At 54.8% G+C, this 12619-nt stretch overlaps 1 protein-coding gene across 1 annotated transcript; it reads right to left on the bottom strand.

Annotated features, from left to right (window-relative positions):
* Nucleotides 1–1278: 1278 nt before the first annotated feature.
* On the bottom strand, nt 1279–12103 carry DNAJC27 (DnaJ heat shock protein family (Hsp40) member C27). The gene is made up of 7 exons (XM_052809893.1): nt 11931–12103; nt 10346–10428; nt 9755–9824; nt 6470–6634; nt 5884–6006; nt 5168–5328; nt 1279–3780 (listed from the first exon to the last, which is right to left on the bottom strand). Exons 1-7 carry the CDS (start codon nt 12015–12017, stop codon nt 3648–3650), a joined length of 822 nt encoding a protein of 273 aa, XP_052665853.1. The 5' UTR covers nt 12018–12103; the 3' UTR covers nt 1279–3647.
* Between the last annotated feature and the right edge of the window lie 516 nt (nt 12104–12619).

The following is a 12619-nucleotide window of genomic DNA, read 5'->3' as shown; positions in this document are numbered from 1 at the left end:
CTCAGCCCCACCGAGCCGTTGCATGGCCAGAGGCACTATGCTCCCGCGCATCCTCGCCCCAGCAGCTCTAACGAGAGGCCACCCCGGCTGCTTTGCCGGGGAAGTAATTGCTTCTGTGCAGTAATTAATATCAAAATGAGAGCACCAAAGCCACAGCTCCCCAGAGGTTCCGGCCATGCTTGGGGTTATTCCTGTCCTGCTGCAGCTGAAGAGGAGCGCAAACGAGCAGGGGCTTGGGCTGCCCAGCCTTCTCCGTGCCTTGGCCAGCACGGGACAGGGACATGAGCCCTGGCCACCCACAGTGGGACATGTCCCACCAGGCCTGGCACAGGGAGCCCAGGCCAACCCATCCCAGGTTGGCCATGGGCAGAGCATGCTGGATGCACCCTGGTTGGGAAGATTAACTGGTCTGAAGACCAGCAAAACTGGCCTGAAGACCAGCAAGAGGACCCAGCACTGGTTCGTGAAGCAGGATGAGTGTAGCCTCGTCTCAGGGGAGGGTTCGTTCCCCAGGCCCTGCCTGGGCACGTTACAGGGTGTACGAGCCTGGAGCTACAGCAAGGAGCAGACCGTGGCTGTTGGGCACAGGGCCAGACCAGAAATCCTCATGTCCTCCCTGCCTGCCAACTCCACCAAGCACAGGCAGGCAGGCAGGCAGAGGGCAGGCAGGCAGGGCAGTGCCTCTGGGCACATCGAGGGAGGCTTTCCGTTCCCAGAGATCTTCAGAGATGGCTCCTGGCTGCATTTCTGGATGCTGAATGGGAAGTCCCTTCGTTTGGGATTCAGATGCCGGTGCCTTCGTTGCAGGATGGATGCTTCAGCAGCAGGATTCGCTCTTCGCATGAGGCGGGAGGACGTGGGACTCACAGGCCAGAGACGCAGCCTGGATGGTGGCAGCCTTGCTGGAGGGATCTGGAGCTTGGGGTTCTGATGGAGATGGCGTGGAGGAAGCACACTACTGGGGCTGTTGGTGCGGAGGTGTGCGTGCACAGAGCAAGGAAGGAGCTGCCCCTCTGCCTCTGGGTCCCCTGACCAGAGCCAGGCTCCACTGCAGCTGGGTGCATCCCACATCACGTCCCCGTGGGACTCCCAGGGCTGCACTGATCCCTTACCCAGCTCCCACTCCTGCAGAGTTGATTCACAACCTCCATCATCACCCTCGAGGGCAGCTCTTCACTGCCAGCCTCGGCCAGACCCAGCTGGGGAGGAGAGAAATGAGTCAAAGGGCAATTAAACATTAACAGCAGGCAGTCGCCGCAGGAGGACAGCTCACAGGGCTTCCTTTGTTCCAAAGGGGGGTTTAATTTATAAAAATAACACAACTCAGAAGGTCACCGGCATCGCTAGACGTGACATGCGTGTGTAATCGTCTCCAAACATCCGGTCAGCTCTGTAAACAGACAGGAGAAACCCCAAGACCGGTGGCCAGAGTCACCTGAGGAGCAAACAGGAGGGACCGTGCGTGGCACAATAGACCTGGAGAGCCCCTGAGCAGCAGGAACCGAGGACGCCTTTAAACCACTCCAGGCACTGAGATCACACCCTCAAAGTGAAGTGCACCATTCAGCAACAGGATTATTTACCCACCTCAATGGAAAAAAAATACAGAGAAATAGGTTTGAAGCCAGAATTAAGTGGTTTCCTCCACTAGACAAGTGGAGAGGTTTCCAGTGAACTCCATAGCGTTTTAAAATGTGTGGAACAAGACCCCATCAGTGTAACTTACCACAGCTCCAATGCCTGCCCTGCTGATCTCCCCCAGCCCAGCTTTTTATACATCTGGGGGAGGAAAAATGGAGCTATTTTTAACATTAACCTCTTGTAGCAATGTCTCCCCTTGGTTATTTCTACACCAGAGGAGCAAAAAGTGCTTCCCAGCAGGACAGCTTATTTCGTCTTCCCAGCAACCCAGCACCAGAAACCAGAGCAAGAGCAAAATGATACTGGCTTTAAAGTCCCTTAATGCTTGCTGCCAAAAAGGGGCGGGGGGGAATCCACTGTTGATTTATGATATATTTTGAAGGTGAAACATAGAAAAGCTGCCTTGAAGTGAAAAAAAATATTGCACTGACCACAGGAGAAAACACTTTCGAACAGGATACCTGTAGGGTGGGGTAAGGACGCATAGGCACACACTCAGTGGCTTTCATTTTGTAGCTTAGCATCCTGACCTTCCCTGACAAGCTCATACAGCAGCAAGAAAATAAAACTGGGTCCTGACAAAATGATGGGAGCCCATGGAATCTCCCATTTACTCTCCCCTAAGAGCTTAGCAGCCATCATGGCTCTGACCTCCCTCAGGAACACAACGGCCAGATCTTAAGCCTCTACAAGCACTTGCTGGGGTGACCAGCAATGCTCCTCTCTACATCAACAAGATTATTCAAACAGCAGCTGTGACTAGGAGGGAGCAACCCACACCCACCTGCTGATCCGCAACCCATAACACAACCAGCAAAGCAGGGCGATGCGTTGCTGCTGTGAGAAGAGGGCTGGGGGAGAACGTGCCCCCTCCACCGCTCGCCTCACCCGAGAGCGCCGTGGGGCCAAGCGAGCGGGCAGATCGCAGGCACCCATGCAGCTCTGTGGTGTGGGTGAAGCTCGGGAGGCGAAGCTGGCTGAGGGGAGGAAGGGCAGAGCTCACAAGCAGCCATGTTGCGGGCTGAATTGCCTCCTCCTTGGTTCAACACCCCCCTCCTGCCTGCAAATAGCTAGGGCCACCCACACCAGAGGACAGTCCCTCACAGTGGCACCTACCCAGAGCTCACCAGCACGGTGCAAGCAGAGGGCTGGGAGAGGGAGCGTGTGGCTTGAGGGACTGCAGCCTCAGGGGCTCTTCCCGATGAGTTTAGCTCAGGGAGATGGAAGGAGGTGGTGGCAGGAGACTCTGTGCTGTGATGAGGAGGTGGGTGCCTCAGGGAGAGCCCTTGTCCTGCCAAAGGGACCATTCTTGGCACCACAATAGCTTGGGGAGGAAGGGCAAAAGGACAGTCTTGGAGCCAGTTTCTCCCTGCAGTACCAGAGGAGGTTTCCTCAGGCAACCCACCCTTCTCCTCACTGCCAAAAGCAGCATCCTTGGGTGTCAGCTGGAAGGAGCCAGCGTTGCCCGGGATGCTGAACCACCCCGGTGCTCAGCAGTGCCCGTGCAGCTTTCAGCACGGGCAGCCTTGCAGAGGTGGTTCTAGGATAACCCAGAAGGACTGACAACCCATTACCCCTCCTGGGCATCCTCCACCCACGACGCCAATGCTTTCAGGCGCAGTAGCTTTCGGGTCAGATCTCGCTCTGCCCTCGCTGCATCCACAGGTTAGAGCCACGCAGCCAAGCCCCTCCACAGCTGGTAACTCCCAGGAGGTATAACACAGCCGGGAAGCTGGGGACCTCACTGCTTTCAGCACTTGCACCAACCACGGATGCAGGGGAGGGATCTGGGGTCCCTCTCCCCTCCTCAGCACTCTGCCCCCTTTCCAGCACACGGCAAGCACACTATGGTCAGATGCAGTCCTGCTCCCACAGCCAGTGCTGGGAGCGTCTGTGTCCATGCCAGCAGTAAGCGTGAGGAGGAGAGGGGTGCCCCACAGCTGTACAGCTGCCTGGGAGCTAGCTGGGAAGAGGGGAAGGTTTCCAGCTCCGAGTGGCTCTGTTTCCTACTTGATGTTTTTTAGAAGCGCGGTCCGGGCGTTCACCACTGCTTTGAAGGCGTCCTCGCTGCCGGGAGCCACACACTTATCAGGGTGGAGCAGCACGGCCAGCTTCCGATAGGCTTTGTTCACTTCATCCCTAGAAGACACAACAAGAGTGAGGGGACCCACGCAACACACAGCCCGGCTCAGCCTTGCCACGTTGGCACAGCACAGCAGGGCCAGGAGCTCTCCCTGTCCTCAAGGGCCCTGTGTAGACACTTTTGAACCCTTCTCTCACTGGCACTAAGGACCTCCAGGCTTTGGAGGTGATGCTATAGAGAAAGAGCTGCGGAAAAGCACACAGGGCACTTCTTGGTGTGGCACGAGCAGATGAGGGGTAGATCCCCTCTCCTGGGGCAGATACACCCTCTCCACCACGGGACTGTTCCAGCATGAATGCTCCCACCATGACAGACACGTGCCTGTGACACGTGCCTTGGTGTGCTGAGTCTCTGGCACCACAAGAACAGAAAGCTGGGAGACAGCGTGGGGGCACATGCACCCTGACTCAGCTTCGCATCAAACCGCCTACGCACTCCGGGCGAAGGCATTGCACATCACTTCAGCCCTTTAAGCCTTGGGTGTCTGGTCTAAGGCAGACATCTCGGCTCCAGCTGCAGGCCGTGGAGAGAGGGGGGCACCTCCTGAGGGAGGTGAGCCCATCCATGCTGGTGATCACAGCACAAACTGCCCTGCAGAGCTGCTGATCTCTCTCTGTGGATGAGAGGGGGCTGGGGGAGGGGTTAGACTCAACACGTACATTTCAGAGCGCCAAGAGGAGGATGTACGAGTCCCAAATCTTATATGTTTTCCAGAAATCTACTCTCCAGCCCCTCCATAAGGAGTACACAAGGGTAGTCCTTGTGTTTCAGAGAGAAGAAAGCACGGCATAGCTCTGAGAGCTTGTTTTAGTTGCTCAAGTCATACAGCAGAACTGGGAGATTTAATATCCAACCCCTTACACAGGCAATGACCAATTTCACCTGGCCAGAGGTCCTCCAAGGAAGACAAGAGAAAGCTTGTCTTGTGGGAGTACCGTTTCCAGGTGGAAGAGCTCTAACATCAATCCCTTTTTGATAATGTGGGCAGCAGCCTTACAGCAGCCTGAAAGCTTCTCCAGACCTGGAGGGCAAGGAAAGTAAATCTGGAGCTGCTCCAAGTGCATCTGGCAAGTGAGTGACCAGAGACGGCTCAGCCTGGAGGCAGGATGCAAGGTCGGGCAGCTGGCAGGGCTGAAATTCTCATGTTCATCATTCCCCCCTTGCCTCCAGCCTGGCTTGTCTGCTAAAAGGGGAAATTTGGTGCTCAGGACTGAGGGTTTCTTTTCCACTGCCTCAATTTTGTGGCTAGATACTTGTGCCCAGCTGCTATATAAACCAAGGTGAGCTTATCAGCAGGCAGGTCACTAAGAGACCATAGATGCAACCGGCCTGCCAGGTCAGACAGATTACAGCCAGCCAGGCAAATGCTGAAGTCTCCCTCACCTTGTGGCTCCAGGTTTGACCCCCAGCATGTCCCAGCTGTCCTTGCTGTTGCGGATCCTGCGAATGGCATCTGCCTGCTCTTTGGTGAAGCCGACCCCCATGCTGGAAGGAGGGCGTTTCCCGCCGTTGTCACACAGGTCGATGATGGCGGAGTAGAAAGTCTGCGGACACAGGGAGGAGTTAGTAGGAAGGAATGGTCCCCAGAGGTGGTAGCAGTGCATAGGAGACCCCACTGCCCTCGCTGACTGCAGCCTCATCCTCTGAAGCATGACAGAGCATTTGCACAACTGCTGAATGTTCACCCGCTGTGGCCATGGGGGACTGAGATACCCCAGTCTGGGGGGATCCGGTCCCTGCAAGGACCACGGGACAGACTGAGGAGGAGGCCAGGCCCCACATTTATCTCAAACCCACTTCAGCTCAGTGCCAGACCTCAAAAGGTGACATGGGCATCTCTGCATCATGTTCCCAGTGCAGCAAGAGGGATCATCAGCTTTGAGCAACGCAATGCTAGGGCCAGGTCAGGACTGGGAGGACCAACACTAAACCTCAGCTAAACAGCTACGGCTTTCTCAGGGTGGCATTTCACTGGGAAGACACCTCTGGGGCAGAGGGTCAACAGGTTTTGTGGGATCCAGGCAGTTCAGGAGACATTCTGCCATCAAATCCTGGCTCAGTGTGGTGTCTGTGCCCTTGCCACCTTCATTCTGCCTCACCTGAAACATCTCGTTGATTCCTTCTCCTGTTTGTGCTGATGTCTCAAAGTAAAGAAAGCCCCGGCTCTCTGCCCAGAGCCGCCCCTCGCTTTCATCCACGCTGCGGTGCTTGGTGCAGTCAATCTAGACCGGGAGAAAAGGCAGAGATCAGAGCTCAGCCAGGGTCTGCAGTGGCAGCTGGAGGAACACAGCTCCAAGGCTGATCATCTAACAGTGGGTAAGGGGCCTGTCTGGTTGGAGAGGCTGTTTGCTTATCCTGAAGGGATGGAGGCAGCATGGAAAGAAAGCACAGAAAGCTCAAGTGAAAAGGCCTTTGAGAGTTTATCTAGTCCAGAGACAATGTCACCTCTACTTGATACCTTCCTGACTGACGTGTGGCCACCACATTCTCAAAACCCCATTGAAATGTGGTCTCCAGCATTCCTCACATACATGCCTGGCTCTTACAAAGTCTTCCCTACAACCTAATAACACTTCCCTTGCTGCAGCTGGAGCTAGACAGCTTGGGCTCAAGCTGGGAACACAACGAGCCCTGAGGGCCGGAGATCAGGACTGCACCGCAGCCTGACTCCTCATCACAGCCCACCTTGTTCGCACAGACAACGAAGACAATGTTCTCCATGTTCCCATGGGGGCCTAGCTCCTGCTTCATCTCAGCCAGCCATGCGTCCAGCGCGTCGAAAGACTCCTTTTGTCCAACGTCATAGACCAGGATGACTCCCTGCGTGTCCTTGTAAAACTCGTTCCTCACCTGCGGGGACAAAGGCAGGACACTGGCATCAGTGACAGCCAGGCTGAGAGCACGCAGCCCAGCAGATTTGGGGGATCACCATTTACCCAGCACCTATTATATTCTGTGATAAAAATCTTATCTCCACACAACCAGAAGATCAGAGAAAAAGGACAGACGGGGGAACCCAAATAATACCCTCATTGTGCTGCCAGAGGAGAGCAATCAGCCCATAAAATACTCACCTCCACACAAAAGAGTACAGACGCACAATGGCAGACAAGGCGTCAGACCAACTCCTGGGGAGACTGGAAAGTCTGGGAGTCAACCAAGACACCCGTGTGGGTCCCTGGGCGTGAGGCAGCAGGGGAGAGCGAGGATCCAGGGTTAGTCACTGGACAGACTGCATGTCTAAGCCCAGCTACTGGAGGGAACCACAGGATGTTCATCTGTGTGTGTGGGTATGCATAAGGGGGTCTGTACCAGCAGCTGGAGCAGGGCTCAGCCTCTGGGGCTTGTATGCCCAGTGCCAGCAACTGGGGAGACCGAGGATCCCCAGGACAGCTGCTGGATGAAGGCCTAAGGTCAGCTACAGGACAGATACTGGAATAGAACAGACTGTTTCCATTGGAATGGACCTACAACAATCATCTAGTCCAACTGCCTGACCACTTCAGGGCTGACCAGAAGTTAAAACATGTTATTAAGGGCATTGTCCAAATGTCTGAATCTCCTCTGGCGCAGCTTTGAACCATGCCCACGCGTCCTATCACTGGATACCAGGATGAAGAGTTCAGCACCTCCCTCTCCACTTCCCCTCCTCGGGAAGCTGCAGAGAGCAATGAGGTCTCCCCTCACCCTCCTTTTCTCCAGACCAGACCAATTCAGAGTCCTCCACCGCCCCTCATAGGACATTCCTTCCAGCCCTTTCACCAGCTTTGTTGCCCTTCTCTGGACACATTCAAGGACCTTCACATCCTTCTTCAATTGTGGGGCCCAGAACTGCACATAGTACTCAAGGTAAGGCCACACCAACGCTGAATACAGAGGGATAATCCCCTGTTTGTACCAGCTGGTCATGCTGTGTTTGATGCCCCCCAGGCTGCGGTTTGCCCTCTTGGATGTCAGGGCACACTGCTGACTCATACTGAGCCTGCTGTCGACCAGCACCTCCAGATCCCTTTCTGCAGGGCTGCTCTCCAGCCACTCCTCTCCCAGTTTATACTTCTGCCTGGCAGGGGTTTTTATTTTTCCCTGTTTACTTATATTTTAGTATAAAACCAATTATGCATCGGAGACTTACTACACAAGTATTAAATGCTGAAAATACACAATGAAACAAAGCAGCAAAGCAGCATCAGTTTTCTGTCTTGTTGCTCTTCAATAAATATTTGCCGCATATTTATTCACCAAATGGACAGTTTAAGCCCATTACGCTTTCCAAGGACTCCGAGTCTTTCTCTCCTCCATTGTCTCTCATATGGATTGGCCATGGCATAGCCAGAAAGTCAATACATGTGAGCAGCTCATACATCTGCAAGTGACAACTGTGCTACAGAGAAAGACCTCTACTGACCACATCTGCATCAGAAGAGTCTTTACAGTCTTTTGTCCATCAATTTCTTTATGCTGTCAGCTCTGCCCTCCAATCTCCCTGCTTCCTGCTGTATTCCAGGCTATTCTTAATTAATTACATTTCACTGGTTACTTGTACTGTATCAGGACTTACAAACCCAAGTCAAGACTTGTAGTTCTACACACAGAGACAAATAACATAGAAATCCTTGTTGTGCCCCAAACTTCAGAGCATGCAACAAGCAAATGCTGAGAACACAAGGGAGGAATGGGAGGCTTATGAGCAACCAGATGAATAACAGTCAATAGCCAGGCAGTCACCTGGCCAGTATAAACCATTACATTCCTCGTTGTTGTCTCACTCTTTTGCCCTCCCTCATTTTCACTTTTTTATGTCATGTTAGTATTTATCATGTTATAAGCTGCTCTTTCTTAACATTCTATATATTTTTATTAGTCACAGGATGACACTTTGCCAAGCATCAACAGTATATTTATAATTCAGAATTAGTATGCATTACACTGTTAACAGGATTATACTGGATAAACATTTAATGTTCCTCTCTTCCACTTGTGGGCCCACTTTATTACTTTGTTTATAATTTAAAATAAATGTGATTAGCAATGAGCACTATCATTTCTTTGTGCCAGCTCTCCAAAACGGATGTTGTAGTCTACGTGTTCAATCCTAAAGTTTTATCATGCAAGCTCCTTTTTGTAAACAGTACTGTTTATTACTCGTGTAGCAAATAATTTTAGAATAGGATATTTCCGTTGCAAAGGACCTACAACCATCATCTAGTCCAACTGTAAGTGTTTTACAGCACTTTGGTCACGGATTAGGATGCCAGTATGCTACAAATGCCCAAGGTAAGCTCCAAAGATCTCCCAATCTGAGTAAATTTAACCTCAAGATGGGCAGATTCATAAGCACAAGGAGCCACTTTGAAATAGGGTTAGCAACACGAGTGGTAGCACAGCCAAACCTTACACTCATGGTTTATGAGAAAGTTGTTGGATTATTCTTTCTATCATCGGAGTTGTTTGTGGCTTTATAGGTTCCAGTCTTAATAACTGTGGTTCCCTTCTCCTGATCAGCCAGAGAGACTAGGATGAGGCCACTGGTGCTGTTTGTGCCATCACTGGCTGTTTCTATCTGTGTTCATCTGCACAGCCAGCCATGTGTATACATATATATGTCCTGTATAGGTGTGCCTACTGGGGATATGCACTCAGCCTCACTACTGTTTGGACCTCTGAGTACGCAGCTGTGGCAGCCTCACCTCCATCAGGCTCCTGGGTTCGGCAATCCCTAGCAGCAGGGAATCACCGCTGACAGAGAGGCAGCAGGGGTTTCCAGTTCTGGCCTGCATTAGGTGTCAATGGCAGGAAAGAAGGGAGAGCATTGTAGCAGAGGAAGCTCCTAAGAAATGTGCTTTCAAGTTTCCCACCCCCAAACCCAATTTCAGGCACATCTGAGGAAAGCTGACGGGTGCTGAACGCTTCTGAGATGGGCTGGCTGAGGGCAGCCCTGCGGCATGCTGCCCGGACCTGGGTCTGCCTTACCTCACAGAAGAATGGGTGCCCCGCCATGTCAAAGATGTTCACCTTGATCTCTCGGTCTCTGACCTGCACTCTGAAAGAGAAGTGGGAAACACTTGAGAAGGCTCTAGCTCAGCCGTTGCACAGGTTGTGCCCCAGCCATCCCTCTGCAGAGACAGACCTGGGTGATCGGAGACAGAAAAATCAGTAAGAAGTTCCGAGTGCCGGGGTTTAATCACCAGAAAACTGCCCCTACAGCCAGTCAGACAAGGACACCACCAGCTCTGGATGTAACATGGTAATGGGGAGCTATGCTACCAGAGGAAGGCAGATTATGCAGATTACCTTATTATTAAAGCAAAAGTGCAGATTATGCTGTGGAAACTAAGCAGCCTTGGCAGAGCCAAGCGTGTCTGGCTCAGAGCTGTGTGGTCACTCAGGAGTTGCAGGAGGTGGGACAGCCCCACTGCACGTTGCCTCTGCCCCTGTGGAGACCAGTGCTGCCCACAGCAGACACTTTGCCCAGGCCCTGGTAGACCCATGCCTGCTGTCTGCGACCACCCAGCTCATCCCACTCTCCCGGCACCTGTGGCTCCTCACCGTGAAGGTGCTTACTTTGTAACGCCGTAGTCAATACCAATAGTTGCCAGGTATTTGGGAACAAACCTCTTCTCACAATAACGCTTTATAATGCAGCTCTGGGAGAAAGGAAAAGGGAGTGTCAGCAAGATGGCACCATACACCATAATATTCACATTAACAGGGAATTCACTGACAGCCCCCAGCGAGCTGGATGTCTGCAGAGACATCAACTCTGCCCTAAGTCCCTAAACTAGCTGATTAACCCACAACCAAAGGATCAACCTTTACCAGGAGCAGTTTTCTTTCTGCAAAGGAAGGAAAACCCAGGATCCCAGCCCCCAGGTGACAGCTATTCCTTACCTGTTTGGAGATAGGAGTGCCAAGAAACTGATTTATTCCCCTACAGAAAACATCCAGCCCAGAGGAGCTGTGTGTTCAGGGGCCTGGGGGCAGTCAGCGCCCCAAAAGCCATGAAGAATACTTTGGCAGCCCAAGCAGGCAGCATGAGAAGGACATTCAGGGTCACACTAGGTCCCTCCAGCCCCAATTCTGCCACTGACTGGCAGAGATACTGTTTAGAGAGAGCAGAGGAGTCGACTGCTATCAGCCATCAAAAGATAAATGCCATAAGGATAAATGTCACCTGCCACCTCTTTGCTCACTCACTCTGTCCTGCAAGATCCTTCTGGATTTTCTTACTATCAAGTGAGGCATTTGTCTGCCTGCAAGGGAACCCTTGCGCTGTCAGCAGTTTAACAGGACTACATTTACTCAGCAGACAAAAAAAGGGCAGCACTTCAGATCAGAACCTGGCTGGAAGAAGTATTAACATCCCAAAGAAGACCTGGGTCGTTCACCACAGCAGGAGGAAGGGGGGCTGCTGAGGAAACCCTGACTAAAGCCAAACTGGGGAGGGGAGGGATTCCCCCAGCAGCCTCCGAGTGCCCTCCAGGAAGGCACGAAGGGCTGGATCCTCACTTTCTACCCTCAGGCGCTGCACGACGGTATCTGTGGCCGAACACGGTCACGCGGGCTCCCTCTGCAGGAAGCGGACACGGGAACGGGTGTTCCTCAGCAGCCGGATCACGAAGGGAACCCCCCCACAGAGAGGCGGGGGACGCTCTGAGGCCTGGCGGACCCGTGGGGCAAGCCCCGAGCGGGACCGCGGGCCGGGCCCTGACCACCGGCCACCCGTGCCGGGGCAGAGAGGCACGGTGAGCCCCGCACCGGGCCTGCCCCGGGGGGCGGCGGGTACGGAGGAGCCCGGGCACGGAGGAGGCCGCTGACAGCAGAGGCCGCGGGCGCCGCCATGACACCCGCCGTCCCCTACGCACGGAAGCGTTGCGGCCCCGCCCCTCTCCGTAGGCCCCGCCCCTTGCCACGCAGCCAATAAAACCCGGCGTTACGGCGCGCGGCCCCACCCCCGAAGCTGTCAATCCTCCACTCGCTCCAACCTCCCCCCTCGCACCGCACGGCGCGGCCTGGTCCTGATTGGCTCCCGCCGACCGGCACAACCACCAATCCGCGGCCTCTCTAGCAACGCGGCCGCCTGCACCCGGCTTCCCATTGGATAGCTGGCCTGCCCGCCACCGCCCGCCCGCCAATCGCAGCGCCTCACCTTGCCCACCTCCGCGTTGCCCATGGAGATGACTTTAATCCGTAGCGATTTGCGTGTCTCCTTCCGCTTCGGCGGATTCGCCTCCATGGCGGGCCGGGGCGGCGGGGCCCGGGCCGGGCCCGGTTGGGGCGGCGGAAGGAAGGAAGGCGGGAGGGAGCGCGGCGGGCCCGGGGCCGCCTCACCGCCCTGCGCCTCAGCTCTCGCGAGACTTCCGCTACTCCCCCCCCCTCCCCTTTTATCCCAGCCCGAAGTTCTCGCGAGATTTGGCGAGAACGTTGAGGCGCGCCGCTGGGCCAGCAGCCGTTCCCGTCCTGCAGGGGGCGGCAGTGAGGCGCGGTGGGGAGGGCAAGGACCCGGGTTCGGGTCCCCCGCCCGCCATCTCCGCCCTGCCTGCCCTGCCTGCCCTGCCTGCCCTGCCTGCCCTGCCTGCACTGCCCTGGTTGTCGGCAGCGAGGTGCCGTAGTGAAGCGACAGACCCGGCCCCGGGTCCCCTGGCCTCCCCAAGGGGAGCAGGGGTGAGAGCAGCAGCCCTCCCACCTGCGGCACAGCCTGCCCTCTGCCCCTGCTCTCAGCAGCATGGTCCCCTGCCCCGTCCCACCATCTCCAGAGGTTCGAAAGCAGCAGCACCGCGTAGCATCGTGTTGTCCTGGGTGCTCCCAGGCCGTCCCGCTGCCCTCACGGGCCGAGCT

The sequence above is a fragment of the Harpia harpyja genome, chromosome 15 (assembly GCF_026419915.1).
Source record: "Harpia harpyja isolate bHarHar1 chromosome 15, bHarHar1 primary haplotype, whole genome shotgun sequence".
Taxonomy (NCBI): domain Eukaryota; kingdom Metazoa; phylum Chordata; class Aves; order Accipitriformes; family Accipitridae; genus Harpia; species Harpia harpyja.
Note: the sequence above shows the minus strand (reverse complement) of the source record. Positions and strands in the feature narration are given on the sequence as shown.